Source organism: Meleagris gallopavo, chromosome 6 (genome assembly GCF_000146605.3).
Source record: "Meleagris gallopavo isolate NT-WF06-2002-E0010 breed Aviagen turkey brand Nicholas breeding stock chromosome 6, Turkey_5.1, whole genome shotgun sequence".
In the NCBI taxonomy this organism is placed as follows: Eukaryota; Metazoa; Chordata; class Aves; order Galliformes; family Phasianidae; genus Meleagris; species Meleagris gallopavo.
Window position 1 is genome coordinate 23622106 of NC_015016.2, and position 17644 is coordinate 23639749.

Sequence of the window (17644 nt, forward strand, 5' to 3'; positions counted from 1 at the left end):
CTTCCAGTACCCAAACTGCTAAGAGGAAAGCTGGAGAAGGACACTATTAAGGAGTGTAGTGATAGCTTAAGGAGTGATGGCTTTCAGCTAGAATAGAAGAGATGTAGGTAAGGTGTTAGGAGGGAATTCTTTACTCGGAGGTCAGAGGGGCACTGGCAGTGCTGCCCAGAGCTGTGGAGCACTCAAAGCTGGGTTGGATGGGCTCTGGGCAGCCTGAGCTGGTGGGGGGCAGCCCTGCCCACGGCACGGGGTGGAACCAGAGGGATTTTAAGGTCTCTTCTAATGCAAACCATTTCATTTGAGATTTGAAATGTCCCTTGGTCTCGGTGTTCTGTAATTCGGTGCATCAAACTACCACAAAGATCAGGTGAAACAATTTTAAACTATAAAATATTCTCTTACTATTCCGATATGCAAAACAAATGTTGTACCAGTGGTTAAAACACTTGTGTGCTATTTGTGCACCCCTATATGAATAGCTTTAATGAGTGTCTTCTCTTGTGGAAATGTTTGAGTTCTGCTTGTTTGGTTTGTTGTTTTGTTTGTTATTAATTCAATATTCTGGAATAAATAGATTACATTTGTTTACAAAACACTTAGATATTGACCGGTGGAGATAAAGAGAATCAGATTATGTCCTGTAAAGTGAATTATCTCATTAAGCAAGTGGGGTGCCTTTTGCCTGGCTCAGATATTTTTTTGTGGGAATCTAAGCAGAGTTGTTCTTAGAGCAAGGAACGGTCCCTGATCTGTAATTTACTTTCCTTGAAGTGATAGGTGTGGAGAAGCTATGAATTATTTTGCCCAAATAACTCAGTACATCTGCTGCTCTGTAGTCTCGTTGTTGGGGAAAGGAATATTGGATGAAATGCTATTTACTTGAAGTGTTAATTTGTTCTTGTTATCATTCCATCTGTGAGCTATTCATATTTTATACAAAGCACATGCTTACGTGGTAGGAATTAATATGCCTAGAATTTTTGTTCGCTCCTAGAATAACCACAGTGTGGAGAATAGAATGTCAGGCTGCTTGCAGGTTGTGTTGTGTGCTGCTGCAGGGCTCATTCTATGGGAACTTCCTGCAGCGGGAGTGGCAGTGTCCTATCTTGGTCCAGCAAGAACTCTGGAGTCTTCCTGTTATGGTGTTTTTGGTTTGTTTGTTTGTTTTTTCCTTTTTTTAGAGAAAAGTAAGCCAAGATTTGCCATCCAGATATGTTGTGTAGAGCTAACTGGCAGTGTGTGGAAGCAGCCCTTGATACTGGGATGAGAAGAGCTTAAATTCTCTTCCCTCACTCACTCTGTTTTGATGCAGTTGTGGGCTTGGGACCATCACAGGAGTTTGTAGTTACCAGGTGAATAAATTGCTCAGGCAGCAATGAGCTGGTAGCAGCTTTGGACCTTCTTGTTGTCTGGACATGGCTGCCATGCTGCTGCAGGTAGTCCAGTGCACGTGTCCCTAAAGATTTTTTCCCCTTCATGGGATGTAGGCATATTTATGGTCGAAGATACAATAGGATTCTTTGTCAAGCCTCAGGATTGACTGAGATGCTGGGGCTTTTCAGGCAAGGTGTGCAGGTTTGGCTGAATCTGAACAGTAAGGTCCAGATTGAGAAGTCTCTGATAGATTGAAATCCTTGAAGTCCTTGATGTTGGGACTTTGTTCTATTCTGTACTAGTGACATGTTAGGAAGAAAATGCTTATGAAAACTGACATGGTTGAGGAAGACAGAGGTGTGACAAATGGGAGAGAGCAGCAAGTAGTGCCTGCATGCTTGTGCTGTTAGCAGTATGTGTGCCTTGAAGAGTTAGTTAGCAGTCTTAGCTTTAAAATAGGAATATGCACAGAACTTCTTAAGATGCATCAATTCAGGAGTTTAATGCTCAGAAGATGTGGATCTGCACACTGAGAACTTAATTGACCCTTTACATGCACATTCACTTTCAATGGGTAAAAATAATGTAGTGGCAGACATGGAACATCAAATGCATTAGCATGTATTAGTGCAGGGTCTGTCACAGTTCTCTGTTTATAAACACTTCCTTTCTTACTGCTTTGTTCCTTAGTTCAGTCTTCAGCAGCTTTGAGCAGAGGCTTGCTTGTTTTCTGCTGAATGCAGCACTGAATGGAGTTCAGAGACTTTCTCCTTCAGTGGCCTGTATGCAGTGACCTCTCCTCTTTAGCTGGTTTCTTGCACCAATTAAAAGCTATACTAATTATTTGTATTTTGAGTATTGAATTATTGAATTTTGTGTACATGGACGGGAAATTCCAGACCCTTCTTTAAGCCCATTTGAATTGTTCTGATCTGTGTGCTTAAAGTATGCTCTGCTTAAGAGTTTCAGCTGGCAAACTTGGCTGTGTCTGGCCATAACGTTAACGAGCTATCATTCATTGAAGTCACACTCTCCTCATAGAAGAGGCGGCTTATGGAGAAGAGTTAAGAGAAGTGTATGGTACTGGTGCCTAAATTTGAGCCTTTCCTTGAGGACTTGGGGTTGGTCTAAGCTGCTATTAAAAGACATGTCATGGGGACTGGTGATTTTAAGTGCAGAGTTCAGAGAGAGATGTGTGAAATACACTGCTGTGCGTAAGGGGCTTGATAGTAGGAACTGAGAATATCAAGTCTGCATCTGAAGGATGTGGAGCTTATAACAGGCTTCCCTACATTTGGTTCTGATCTTTGAGACTGCTGTACCCTTCTGCCCTCCTTCTCCTAGTGAGCTGTTGCAGCAGCACTCGTGCTTGCTCTTTAAGAGAAGTTTGGGGTGGGTGCACTGCTTCTTCCTTTCTGCTCCCGGCCTTTCCTTCCTCCCCAGCCTGCAGCTGCAGGGAGAACTGTGGCAAACCATTTTGATTTTTCTCTGAACTTTCTGTTCTGTTTCTGCCTTTGGGTGACTGCATTTGTTCTGCTGTCAGATTACCTCTGCCTGTGTTATGAGTTTAAGGGTTGGCTGAAGCAGCACAAAGCACATTGCTGGGAAGTGTTTCCTTTACTGTTACAGTGGTCCTCTCATACTTGCAAAGTAGGAAGTATGTGTTAGCATGACCAGTTCTCATACATACTTATTAAGATTCCTTGGTTCCATCAGCAGCTGTATCGCTTCTAGGGCTGTTCTGGAGAGACAGCACTACAAGTAAAGGTGTAAGTGAGGTTTGTCTAGTTCAATAAAGTATGTAAAACTGCTTCATGGGTGAAAGGCTGTCAATATAGCTGTTGCTGCTTGGGACTTGAAGATAATGAATAGGGAAGATGGGGAGATGTGATGTGTGTCATGTTGCTGTTTGGGTGAATGTTAATCTATCAGTTCTTTCTTGGGTAGGACTTAAAAGACAGGAATGAAAAAGGTGTTCCTGTACACATCCCATAGGAGTGTGTGTGGAGTCAGGCTTTTTCAGGGAAGCAGGGTGCTGCTTGTGCTAACAGTGCTTCGTGCAGAAACAGACAGAAGTAAAGGAATGGAGAAGGGGCTCAATGCATCCCTAAGTCATGAGCCTGTCTTGGTTTTTGTATTCATGCATATGAACTGGAATTACTTAACTGGTGACAGTAACTCATGGGGTTTTTTTTAGCTGAGATGAATGCAAGCTTTCAGTTGCCATGTCTGTTCATAAACTAATTTTTTTTCTCTCTTCATTTACAGTTACCTTGTCTCACATCACACAGCTGGTTTTGAGTCACAACAAGCTTACAAGTAAGTATTTTACTTCTTACTTCATTGCAGCTGCAGAGCAATATTTAAAAGCTGCTGCTACTAGTTTATTTTTTATAGAGTGAGTGTCACTACTTAGAGGGTGGTCTTGGTGAAACACTTAAAGGAAAAAACATTGAGGGTATAATCTTGCAGTCATATTCAACATTTCTTTCTGACTTCAAAACAAATTTTCCACATACTAGAGTCAAGTTAGTCAACTTGTCATGCTACTGCCAGATAGTCAAAAATCCATTCTCTATCTTTAGAATTTTTTTGCATTGTAGCGAAAAAAAAAATACAGTTTGCTTTTTAGGAGATGGATAATTCCTTTGACTGGAGCAAGTGAAAACTACAACTCAGCTACATTACATCTATAATTAAGTGTATGTGATGAAGGCCAACTGAATGTGTGCTCTGGGCATGAAAGTCAACCCGTCTTATTGTCAACAGCAACAAATCTTTTGAGTGTAAACTGTCTCTTGATTGTATTGCAGTACATCATCTTCAGTTATTACCCTCTGGATACTACTTCCCCTAGCCTCAGTTGAGGTGTTGGTGGAGATCATATCATGAAAACAAACTCTCTCTTGTGAGGCATAATAAATTATTTCTCTGTAAGAGAAAGCTTCAGGCTTATCTGTCTGTGTTTTTTCCAAACATTGCTACTTGGCTTTTGAAAGACAAGCAGTGAGTTTCATCTAGTCCCTGTTATGCTGTGTCTTGTAAAGAGAAGAAAAGTCCTGGTTTTGTTGATGTTCTGTTTGTCCTTCTCTGTTCTCAGCGTGTGTCAGTGGATTTCTGTCTCACTCTTCTCTTTTTTGAAACTGTTTTGAAACTTTTTAATTTTTTAAGAGTGTGGAAATGGAGAGGAGAGTGGAACTACCCAAGTGGGCTTGTATTGGAGAGCAGACTGGGCAGTTGCTGTAGCTCACACCAGGCTATCCCCAGAAAAAGCATTACAGATTGAGAGTAGGGTGGAGGAAAAAAAAAAAAGCAATCAAAACTATCAAATTCTCAGCAATTTGCTGCATGAGCTGTAAGATAGTATGTGTGCAGGGGAAATGCTAAGTCACGGCCTGTTATTGAGCACCTGGTAGGAAGGTGGGGCCAAGCCAGGAGAGCTCAGGTGCATGCAGTACCCCTGAGTGATAGAAGTGGTGCAGCTGGGATCCACCCCTTCCCAGACCTCATTTAAGAGTTGGCTGTGGAGGCAAAGGTATCTTGCTGGAGATCCCTGTGTACCTGAGGCCTTGTAAGGGTAAGCAGATTTTTTTTCTTTCTGTGTCCGTGGCTGTTGTATCTGAGCAAGTCCTCGTGTGCTGCAGCCTAGGACCTTGCTACTCTGCTGTCATTGCTGTGCTATCTCGTTACAATCTGTTATTTAAAACGTATATATTAATATGGAAATCTTGTTTAAGGATTTGAGCGTTCGAAGAGGATTAAGCGTGAAGAAAGTGAAAACAACATTCTTAGATTCTACCATGTGAACACCGATTCTCTAGATGTTGATTAGTGGATATTAATGAGCAGCTTAAATGATCGCACAAAGTAGTGTGAAATATTGTAGGAATATGGGCAATATTTGAGCACCAATGAGAAATATGAAGTAAGTATTCCAGGCTCTGTTCTCCTAGCTGTATAGTGTCCTCTGGACTTTGATTTATTTATGGATTTGACCAGCGATTTCCTGCTACCTAACTTGCAGATGACAAGTGATGAGGAAATTTATGGGCAATGTCAGGAAAAGAAAATGTTAAGCACTGTTATTAAACACGCAGATCTACTTCTAGTTCACAAGATCAGAAAGTTGCAAGTAGCTAGAAACTGAAAAATGTTTTGGGAAAACAATATTATAACCTTTGGCTGTGAATCATCTCTTATCAGCCTCCAATGGAGCTTGGGCCACCAAGTCTGGGGCTTTTGTGTTCCCTCAGGTCACTGTATGGAGGTGCATGTCTCTGAACTCAAGCTGTGTAAAGTTAGGCAGGTAGCTGTGCTCAGTTCAGCCACTTCAGTTCTGCAGCTTTTAGAGGGTGGGCACCTTGAGACAGGATTTTGTTCTGGTCTATCTAAAACCTGTGTGAGAGAAGTCAGATGACTCATCTGAAGTTGGGTTAAGTGAATTACACCTAGTGCTGCTGGGCAGAAATTAGTTCTCATCTGCTGTCTGCTCTGATGTCTTCTGAATGAGCACTGCCTGGCACAGGGATAAAATGAGTTGTGTTATTCTTGGTAAATATGACTATTCTTTCCCTTTTTTAATTTAACTCTAAAACTTCTGAATGCTAATAAACTTCTGAGGACTTGATTGTCTCTTCCATATGACACCTTACGAATCTTAAATGTACTTGATGAGTGAGTTCAGCTGAATGCACAGCTGGTTGGGCTTATAGCAGTTAACTGTAATTCTGAGGAAGAGAAGGCAGGCTGAAACTCCTGCAGTAAGACTTCAGTCAGGGTAAACTTGCATGTCTGAGAATTGAGCCAGGAGAGAGTGACATCCCTCAGCTTAAGTGCCAAAACTGCAAGCTATGTAACTAACTTATATCCTAGTTAGAAATCTTGGCTGAAGACCTGACTGAAGATATGTTAGTAAGAGGCGTCCAAGAAGAATGCTTTCAGGTTTTTTTTCATTCAAGAAAAAGCCAAACTAGACCACTGTTTTGGAATTAGTTTTGATTTTCAAAATACTGGTTTAAGGGCTGCCATATTCTACAACTGCATTATGTTAAATCTCAGTTTTTTTTTCAAATTTCTTCTTTGTTCTAAAGTAACCCTTAGACCAGCAGGCTGCAAGAAAATATCTGTTCTCTCAACCTAGGGGTACTGTCCACCTATCTATGTTTGGGTTTATTTCAGGGGATGGTAAAACCACTTCTCCTGAGAAGTAACTCACTGTGTCTGAAACTTCCTATTTTGCAGAATGATATAGACACTTAAATAGGCAGCACACATTTTAAAAAGGCTAAATTTGAAGTTCATGTTTTCATATTTGACACTGTTGACCTAATCTTTTAAGCTACGTAATTAATTGTCTTAGCAGATTGCTCTTAAAATGTCTAGGAAGCAGGTGGCACTGACACTTGACATGCTACACTAAGGTCATATTAGCATCTTCTACTAGTTTTCTGCCATTTAAATGAGTGTTCTGCTTGCTGTTTTTTCTGCTGTTTAGAGTAAATATGTCTATCTGGAAGAATAAATATATGTAAAAATTGAATATGTATGTTTTATGTAACCGCATTTCATATTTTTGCCAGCAAACTATTAAAAGTAAGTAAAGTTTCATTAGCAAGTATGAGAATTATCCTATTAAGTCCATCATGTGTGTTTTTCTTAGTAATATTTTTAGTATGCCATTCATACTGCTGGTGCTTTTGCATTTATCTGTCTGTAAATTACTTTGTATTTGAAGTACTCAAATCCACATGGATTTTTCTGGAGGTTATAAGCCTTGGATTTTTGCCACCTGTTTGGTGCTGTGCTTATGGGGGAGCCTTGAACTGGCTGCTTTTGTTCCAGGTAACCTATGAAAGAGTAAAATTCATGCTTCTGCTGCTTCATGAGAACTTTTTTTTTTTTTTTTTTGGCAGAACAGCTTCAAAATTAGAAGCAAAATTGTAAGGGAAGCCAAGTAGTGTTTCTGCAGTTGTGTTGGACCGGTTGCTGTATAAGTGAAATATTCCATTTTGAGGTCTCCTGCAATGAACCAGTTGAAAGCAGAGGGGAAAAGCAAGTACTTTTTTTTTTTTTAAACTTAGACATATGGACCACTGTACCCATATGCTATAGTAGACTTTTTTGTTCCATCATCTACTGGTTTCTAAAGCCAAGCCATCTATCCACTGTATAGATGGAAAAACTGAGAAGCAAAATTAAAGACAGTCATGTTCAGGTACTAGTCTGCGTTGATTGTCTGGTCTGACTAGGCATCTCCTGAACCCACTGGCTAACATTAAAATAAAATGGAATAAAAATCCTGAAAGTGTTACTCACATCTGTGGAAACTGGGGGCTGAACAACAGCCTTTCAGTGTGATGGATTAATTTGTTAAATGTGACAAAGTAGTCACAGAATCTGGAAATAAAGTTTGAGTAACTTTGCTCATAGGGTTAAATTTTTTTTAAAAGACTGGATGTAGTGGATTGCTGTCTCTGGGGCATGGAAAGGTGATTGTGCAGTAGGGAGCTGAAGTCAGCAGGACAGATTAGACTTCACTGGTTGTTCTCTTTATGCCAGTGGGAGTGTAAACAAGAAATAAAGCAATGAAGAAACTTCCTTTTTTAAAGGAAACTTCTCAGACTGCATAGGTACTCTGGCTTAGGTGCTACCTGAGTTTGTTTTTTCTTGCAGAGCACTGTCTGTGAACTACTTAAGCATTAAGTATGAAATGGTACTGAAACTTCTAGACTTCAGACAGCTAGCCCAGTGTGAAGAACTGCCTGGTTACTTAGCGTATACAAAATTTCACATCATGGTATAGTCACATTTATTATCCCTAATTGGAATGCTGGTTAAGGTAAACTGTACTGCATCATGAATGGGAAGTGTGCTTGAAGTGCTTTCAGAAGCTCAGGGTAACTACAGTCCAAGCCAGCAGGGCACAGAAAAACATGCCTAGGAAGTGGAGTGGGATGTTAAAAGATTATTTTAGCCCTGACAGAATGAGGGGTGCTGGCTGTCAGTACATGTACTGCTATTAGGCTGTAGGCCAACATGATGTGGTTTATTTTCACTTATTTTAGGGATATGCTCTAAGTTGTTTTTTTTTTTGGTAGTAACTAACAATTATTTGACCTTCCTACATAATAGATTAATTGATATTGTGGTCATTTGGAGAATCCATTCAAAGGTTCTAGCATTTTTATTGTTACCTAGATATATACTTGGAGCCTGTGAGTATCTGCTCAGTGGAAATACCAGTAATATATGGTTTGTCCATTAGAGGTCACTGTTTAAGCATCTTTAAGCTTCTTACTTTCCTGAAAAAAGCTTCTGCCCTGCTATCAATTTAGTCTGACTCACAGGTAGCACTGACCAGTAGCTCAGGTTTGCTCTTTTCCTCAGTCTCCTTAACCTCAGACGATCCTGTGCTTCCCAGCTTTACCATATACTTCTGCTGCATTTAAACATCCTCAGAAGTTGCCAGCTATTCACAGCTTTCTCCTGACTATTTTCTATCCTTTTGCACTCTGATCCTTTGCCCAGTATTATCAAGTGACCAAATTATGAAATACTGCTAACAACTTTTTTGCCTCAGAAACCTCCTGTGCATGTATTTACCTGATGTCACATTCGCCGTCCTATTGTCCCTTTCTTCTGAGCTGCTGTCTGCTATCATTCTTTGCAATTTCCTGACCACTGCTTCTTTCTTGGTACTCAAGTGTAACGCTTAACTCCTAGTCATTTCCTTTTTGTGAGATAGTCCATTAGCTTTTTGCTGCTGGTTTCCATTTCCATACCTGAATTTTGTTCCTGAATCAACTTTCTGATCCTGCCAGAACAGCTTTATCTCATTAATCGTGTTCCTTAGACAACCTCATAGTTACCTGTTACCATCCTTGTGCATTTTCCCTTCCAGCAGAACTTGTAGGGTTTTCTTGCTGCTCATACTGCTTATTGTTGCTTTGCTCTACCATCTCTTTCTAAATTGCTATCAGCACAAAGCTTGTCTGTTCATTGCTATTAACCCTCTTGACTGTGTCCTTGATCTAGTTTAAACTGCTGCTGAATTCCCTTTCTGTCACTTGTACAGTAGGCTGTTTCTTGTAGAAGTTAGCCTTCTGGCTGTGCTGTGTGCCCAGGTGTGTTGGAGGTAGTGTAGAGGCAGGTACCAACTGCACATCTCTCAGCACTGAAATGCTCCAACTGTTTTGTTCTCCAGACTGCTGAAATGTGCTGTGAAGTCTCTCAAATGCCCGTGTACTCTTTGTCACTTCTTCCACTGCTCACTTTTGAGACAGTGCCACGCTGTTGTGCTAACATGATGCACTCCAAATGCAAGTGTGTTATTAGTGTAGAGGAAGCAAGGCAGTGTCCAAAGCACAATGTTTCTGCCTGATACAGTGGGCTCTCAGCCCTGTTTAGGAATATGCTTGAAGTTAATCTGCCTCTTGTCCCAGTCGTAGATGCAGTTTGGATATACCTCCTATTTCTGGGACAAAGATCTCTGAAGGGAAATGTCTTTAGGAATGTGTTGCACAGGAGGAGATGAGAAGGAAGGCAAAGGAGATCCCTGTGCATATGCTGAACTGCATTTGTGACATCTGAGTTCCGCTCAAATGTTTAAATTAAATACCTTGTTAGCTTTTTGCTTTCCCCTGAAAAAAAGCCTTGGTTTAGAGAAAGTACAGATGGCAGAGTAATTCAGCTTTAAATAATAGAAGCTTGGGTTTTTAAGTGGCTTTGGGGAATGAAGCAGAATTTATGAAGGATTATTGTTCTGTAATGTTCTGTGGGAGTGCCTCATGAAATGTTCCCAGTTTTAGCATAAATAGTTAAATTTTGTGATGTATGGAAATGGCTTTGCATCCTGAGTTAGCTTACATACTAAATGCAGCCCTGGGCAAATACTGTTTACCCCTGGCATAACTCTTCTGAAACTGTTGCGCATTCCACTCTTTAAATGCACCTGCAAATATATTAGCTCATTTTTCGTAAGTCTCAGTGTTTTTTGATGTTTCAGTACAGATTCTTTGTCTTATCTCCCCTGGTGGCTTAAAATGCCAATAATGGCTTCTACCATCAATATTTCTCCATGTGTCTGTACAAGTTGTTATGTAAAATTGTTAGAGATCTTTTGGTCAAAATAAGCTATTTTGAAATTGCCATCTTCAAAGCTAGTGAATTTGGCACAGATGAACTGATTTCATTGAAGAGCTTAATTTTGTACCATCCTAAAGAATCTGCTATCTAAGAAGTTGAATAGGTTTTTTGTTGTTGTTGTTGATAATACTGAAGGAGGGAGGTGTGGAGAGGTAGTCTGGATTGAGGGGAAACTGGATGTACTTTTAGACACTTGTCTTATGTTCTTTCTTAGCTCTTCCTTGCTCTTAGCGTGTAAGTATGATCTGACCTGTAACAAGGTGATGCAGCCTGTATTTGTTTTTGCATGCAGCAGAGCATTTTGTCTGAACTGCTCATGAGACAACTGCTAAAAGCTGGAATGCCATGGTCCTCTGGAGTACTTGCATGTCAAACTAATTCAAAAAGTTTTGCTAATCTTGCTTTCTTCAAGATAACGTGTAGAAATGAGGGGGCATAGTTAAATCCACGCTTTCATACACGTGCACATGCAGCTTATAGTATCCCTTAGTGCTATAAAATCAGCTAGCAAAAATCAGGTTTTGTGGCTTTAGTTCTTTACTGATAGATGACTTGTTTTCAATTTAGCAATCCCTTCCTAACCTCCCTCCCTGGCTTTGAGTATTTTTCTCAAAGCTTTTAAGTGAATAATAAGCATTATTTTCTGACAAGAGTGTAGTGGTTTTGCTAGATGTGACTTATTTCCCAGTGTCTTTCTAGCCTTTCTTGTGCTCACAGCACTTCTCCTTTGTCTCTGCCTTCTAAATTAAAACCATTTATTGATAAATTGCTTTGTTAGCTCAGTAGCACATACTCATAAGTGTGTTTTCATAACTGCAGTGCTTCTGTGGCTAATTACAAAAAAGAAGTGTGCTGGTTTCTGGGAAAACTGAAGATTAAGGAGACCAGTCCATTTTTAATGTTTTCAGTGTGTGGAAGGTTGGTATCTGTCTTTGGAGGAGTGTGGAAGAAGGGCAAAAGAGGAAAACTTGAACTACATGATGTGTAAATTAAGTACTGAGTGTTTCACTTGGGATGAGGATTCTCTTCGGTTAACTGCCAAGTATGATATCAGCATGCCCATGAATATTTAAAATGAAAACTGTTGTGTTCTCCCTCTGTTAATTCCCCTTTCATTTTGGTGAAGCTGATTGCTTCTCTCGGTATAACAGAACTCTTGTTAAATTAATCTAAGCCTGACTCCAGCTCTATGAGTACAGTTGCACTGGATGCACAGAATGCATTATATATTTCGTATTTGAAATTCTTCCTCCCCCGTGAAATGTGAGTAACATTTCATGTGGCTGTGACCTTTACTCTAAGGGATCCTTACTCATGCAAAGTTCCTGTTGAGCCAACTGGATTAGCAACAGTCTACAGAACTGGGTTTATTTTGCTGTGGCCCAAAGGTTTCCTTGTAGGTTTAAGCAGATTCTTGCTTTTTGGCAAGAAAATGCTGCTTGAGATCTACACCAGACTATGGCACTCCCAAAGTTCTGCACTGCGTTCTCTTTACTCTCTATTACTCTTGACCTGCTTATAAATGGAACAGTTTAATGAGAAACTGGCATGGACTCAGTACTGCTTGTCAGAAAAGAGATTTATATTTTAATAGCTCTTCTGGATAAATATTCCCTTAGAACCTTTAAAGGTTCTACTTAATGTCATGTTCCTAGGTGCTGCCTAATTAGTTCATTAACTGGAGAAGCAGTCTGGAAAAAAGAGTTTCTGCAGCTTGAAGTTTCTAAGATGATAGCGTCAAAGAAAACAATCTTAAGTAATTAAAATCCTTATTTCAGTTGATGTCTGGTTCAAAACCCGTTGGATTAAATGGGAGGTTTTTGTAACCTTTGAATAACATTTATTGAAGAGATTACTTGGTTCACAGTTTTATGAATAGGCAGGTGTTATAGATGCTGCTTTTCCAAGCAGCTGTGGGAAAATGTTTATTTTGAACATTCAGTGTTGAGATATAAATGAATTGAAATGTTTCTATCATGTACTCCACTCCTGAAGGTTTGTATTTTCACTAACTCATTTCCTTCCTCCAACTGGTAGTTTATCAACAGTATGAGCTGTTTTCTTTCACAAGGTAGAAGTGAAATATAAATTTTGATCAGTTTTCTAATACAGTTCTCAGAAATGTTTGAATTAATGTCAATACATACTAAATGCAAAAAGAAACAAAAAAAAAGCAGAAAAACAGGCTATGCTTCATCTCATAGATGAAAAGCAAAGGGAGACTTAATCTTGCAAACACCTGAGTTTGTTTACATGTAAAATCATGAGGTATCTTTTTCTTTTTTTTTTTTTTTAACTTGTTATCCAGCGCTCTGTAGAATGATCCGGGAGATCTTTGCAGAAATTGAGACTTACCAGAAAACTGGCTCATTTTCAGCTGTGAAGGGCTCTGCCACCACAGAGGAATTGTATGGAAACCGAGGTCAAAGACTAGAGAACCTCTCAAAGACTAGAGACTCTCCCTGCTTTACTGGAAAGGGTTACATCTGAGATAAATTTTACTCCAGGGTACTTTAACTGATATAAATGTTCCTAGCACAATAGCTGGCTCAGCTAAAGGATCGATCTAACCCAGTATTTATTCTCCAACAGAGGGCAACATCAGACTTTCAAGTAAGTAGTCTTGTGATGGCTCCTGGCTCACTGTGTGGAGAGAACTGAGATCTGGGTCCAGGGCACTTAGATGTGGAGCGTTAGAGGTTCTGAACAGTGGTGTTTAATCTTCCATGTGAATGTTTTGGAACTCATAGCAGAACTACTGAACAGCTGCTCTTACATAGGAATAAAGTTGTGCTTTGAGTGAAAGGCTGCCCTTAAGAGCTATTTTTATTCTTGAAGAATTGTCACTAATGTCACGGTGAAAAAAAGCCTGTTTGTTTTTAAACCCTTTGAAGTATAACAAGTTGCTAATACTTATTTGCAGGAGCATGAAGAAAGATCTCTTGCTGCTTCAGGTGTAGCTTGTAGACCCTTTGCCTCTCAGCCAAGCTCTTGAAATCAAGATGAATCTATAGCTGTTACAGTGAATCTCGGTATGCAATTCCCAGTGTTGAACAAGGGGAAGGAAGCTTTGTCTGGTCTTGCAATGTGAAGCTTAACATGAATGGGGTTTTGTGATGTGACTGAAGCTTCACTGGAGAATGCAAAGCATTGGGCTGCCAACTTTTACTAGCATTTGCTGGGGAGGAGTTTAGTTGTTAATGGCATTGGGCAGCAGATGGTCTTAGAGGAGTTGCTAAGACGGCGGATCTTACTGTAAATATGTGGGTGAATGGAATCAGGATGCTGACAGTTCATTCTCACAGCTCATCATGAGAAGGTGACTCGAGTGGAATTCAGAATTGCCAGAACTTGAATCTCTTGGTATTTGGCAGTCTGCTGTAAATCTGTGAAGAACTCTGCAACTTAGCGGTGTGTTGATAGTAAGGATATTTAGTCGTGCAAAGCTGAGATGAAGGAACATGATGCCTCATCAACTTTTCTTGAGTGTTGCTCATCTCTTGACATGACAGTACTGAATCTGTGTGGTTTAGTTATGAGAGCAACGCTGGAGTTAATTTCAGTCTTCTGCTTCTTAGAATCCTTAGAGCATTCCTTAGTATACAAAATGAATCTAAATTGTTGAATCAGAAAATAAGCCATGACAGAAAAAAGGTCCTTTCTCCCCTGCCACAAATCTCAAGCAACCTCTCTGTTTTCCCTCTCGCAAAGTACCTCTACCCCCTCCACCCAATTAAAAAACATATCTACAGATGTGGATGAGGGCTTTATTTTGATTTAAAAGGCTGGCACAAAGTATTTCATCCAAATCCTTTGCTAAAATTATGGTCTTTTCCATAACCTGCTTAGCCATGCAGTTTTTAGTATAGCTTGAAGGAAATAATAAGAAGTGTAATACAGTAGTATCCTAAGAGTGATTCACAACAGTATGTGGGAATTATACGGATATATTGGATACCTAGCAGCCACTGGGCAAGGGTACAGCTGCTATTGTTCACAAGGGACACTTACTCACACCCATACCCTGACAAAAGGAAACCAAATTAAAAATCTCTGATAAACTAGCCACTGGATGTTAAGTTTTCCCCTGTGTTTGCAAGTGGGATGAGTGGATATAATTTGAAACTCCTTGGTGTGTAACCCATTTAAACTGGTTCCTCCAGTACAAGTGCAGACTTCATGAACAAATCTTGGGAAGCCATTTTCTTCCTGTCTCAGTATCTAGGCGTTGTCTTTTCACAGGTAGTTTCATGTGGTGCTTTTACTGGTTCTTCTATTTTCTATTACTTCTATTTTTGAGGGCTGTTCACCTTCTTTCTTGAAATGATTCCTCCTCTACACAATCCCATAGCCTACATCGGAAATGAGAGGCAAGCTCAAATTATTCATAAGGGGGAAACAAACTATTTTGAACAGGTATTTGAAGAGACAAATCTACTAAATCAGCATCATTAGTTCGAAGTGATCCATAACTCTGCCAGGCCACTGTGAGGGTACTTGTCCCTGTGTTTGTAACGATAGCGCTGACCTTGATGCAAAACATGCTTTTAGTTGACTTTTGAGATCATTTTAATTCATTGAGTGTTTTGTGATGGTTTTCAGCCTGATTAGTTGAAATGCAGAACTGACTTGCCACCAGTGAAGTTAGGTTTGGTAAAGCTCGTCTGCTGAATGTGAAGTGGTGGTTTCAGTGTTCCTGCAGCCTAGCTCTGTATTACATTTAGCATAACTTGTGTTAGACTGAACTGATTTCTTTAGGATAGTATAATCTTTTGTGCTGTCAAAAAAGTGAAAGTTGTTACTAATTGTATCAACAGTATAACTGAATGAGAACTGCACTTGATCTCTGAATTGCTTAGGCTTTGTGACTAAACTTAAAACCTGTATTTGCTAATGCTTCTGTTCCCTAATCTTGCATGAATGTAGCATCTCTTTGAAAAGAGCAGAAACATGGTTTGCCAGTCCATTATGTCTCATCAAAGTCAAATTATAAAGTCTAATTTCTGAAAGGAAAACATTTTAATAGTGGTAATTACTGTTCTGGTGAAATATTGAGGCTGGAAGCAGCTGAACTATGTCAATTAAAATCCTTAGTTAACTTCTGTTAGGGAATAATTTAAAACAATGGTGGCAGTACATTACCCTTGCCTTTCTGAAGATGCTCAATTCTTGCCATTGCTGAGTTATGGATACACATGGACCAGTTGAAATATACCACAAAGGGAAGGCTTTTAAATATTAAGATTTGTCTTAATGACTTAATAAAAAGTATGTTAAAAATCTCCTGTGATGAATATGACCCTCCATAGTAATATTTATGTAGTATAATTAAAATGTTTGTTAGGGAATCCCATTATTGTGAACAGTGTAATTACACTTATAATCTACTAAATGTGACGTGCTATAATGGTCTGCTTTGTAAACATTATTGATTCCATTTTAAGACTGAGGTTGTCTCATGCCACCAAATAAATGCAAATAATGGCCTCATAAAATATTCCAATTATTTAAATGTGTGTTCTATGGGATCCTGCTGCAGTTTAAATTAAGACTGAGCCAAGGTGAATATTGAACACCAGTGCAAGCTTCAGTGCAGGCTGTCTGTCAGCCTCCTTTTATGTAAACTTTAGTTAAAGGGGGAGAAGATGCAAATCTGAAGAGTGTTTTAACCTCATCTCCCTTACTGTTCAGATTTCTAAATTACCAGGTATTGATTTGTGTGCAATTGAATGTAACCATGTATGTGTATTGATCAGATACTCGCTCATTGGGGGTAGTCAATAACTGGTCTGGCTAAACAGTTCCTCTTTTAGGGCTGAAGTTAAATTTCTGTAATCGCTGTTGAATATTCACAGATAGGAACTTGGGTTTGAGATTGTTTGAGCAATCAGCAGGTCTGTGAGAGAGTTTGTTGTGCTTGCTTCTCTGTTGTGGCTTTCCTGTAAGGTACTCTGCAAATAAGAATAGCTGTAAGGAGAGCTGGTGCTACGTAGGAAGCTTCTTTAATACAGGCATTGCTTTTATTGCAGGTAGCTCTTAGCAGTAGAAACAACATCTATACAAACAACAAAAGACAAGTGCTAGAGGAGCCTGTAGTCTGTGTAGCTTGCCCTAACTGCAGTCTCTTACTATGAAAACTTTCTCACAGCTGTGCCAGCAAACATCGCAGACCTGAGAAACATAGAAGTGCTCAACTTTTTCAACAACCAGATTGAGGAGCTGCCTACACAGATTAGCAGCCTTCAGAAGCTCAAACACCTGAATCTTGGGTGCGTATCTTAATGCTAAAACTTGCTGTAATGGAGATGCTGTCAAAGGCTATCACAACTGAGGTTAAATCTTATTTTTGCTATTTAAGTTTCTTTTTGAAAATGTGATGAGAACTTGAATGTAACCATGTATGCAACTCTTGACTATCTTGTTGAGATTGCTTAGCTAGTGTTCTGGATAATCAGATACCTAAGAGTGATCAAGCATTTACTCTGATATACTGATAACTATTTAAGGGCAAAAAGCAACTTTATTCATCTAATGCTGAAGTCAGACCCAACAAGTAATGTATTTTACTTTCTTAACAGTTGTCACTTAATTCTGTGGCAAGAGCCAGCCTTGATTTTTATGCTCTGCTTTGTAAAAAGCAACAAATGTTAAATTTTGTATGTTAATTTGGGACTTTAATTCCAAAGACACAAATTTGTGATTAAAGAAACTTCAGTTTTAATTAAATCTGTAGAGGCAGCTGTGAGTCCTTATTGAATATGGTATGCATTTAATTCAATGAGATGGTACTGGCTGAATTAGAATAAGAGAAACTCCTGTTAAGTGTTCAGGTACCATGTTCAAGTAGAGTTGGTGACACTCCATAATAACTGCAGTAGCAGAAGACTTTCTTGGATTACTAAAATGAACCTGAAATGAACTTTCTTGAAACTAATTGGACGCATTAAAATATAGCTACTTAGGAAAGCCTTGGTAAGGAGAAGCTTTAATTTTGTAGACTTCTCATGGAAAGAATGTTTGTATTATAGATTCAGCTTTTGGAAACCATAATTTAACTGAGTTTGTTTTACTATTTGAAATATCTAATAACTTTGACTAGGCTCTAAGTATCCAGCTTTAGGTATTT

General features: G+C 39.3%; 1 protein-coding gene across 2 annotated transcripts in view; it reads left to right on the forward strand.

The window, feature by feature from the left end:
• The first annotated feature begins 3584 nt into the window (after positions 1-3584).
• Positions 3585-17644, forward strand: part of RSU1 (Ras suppressor protein 1) — a 32461-nt gene continuing 18401 nt past the window's right edge. Inside the window, exons 1-2 of one of the 2 annotated variants that reach the window (XM_019616393.1) lie at positions 3585-3693; positions 16667-16787. In XM_019616393.1, the coding sequence (XP_019471938.1) occupies positions 3600-3693; positions 16667-16787 (215 nt within the window). In that variant the 5' untranslated portion in view covers positions 3585-3599. Of the gene's footprint in view, positions 3694-7382; positions 7426-16666; positions 16788-17644 lie in introns of those variants that run through there. The other variant, XM_010712613.2, reaches the window with a different exon arrangement.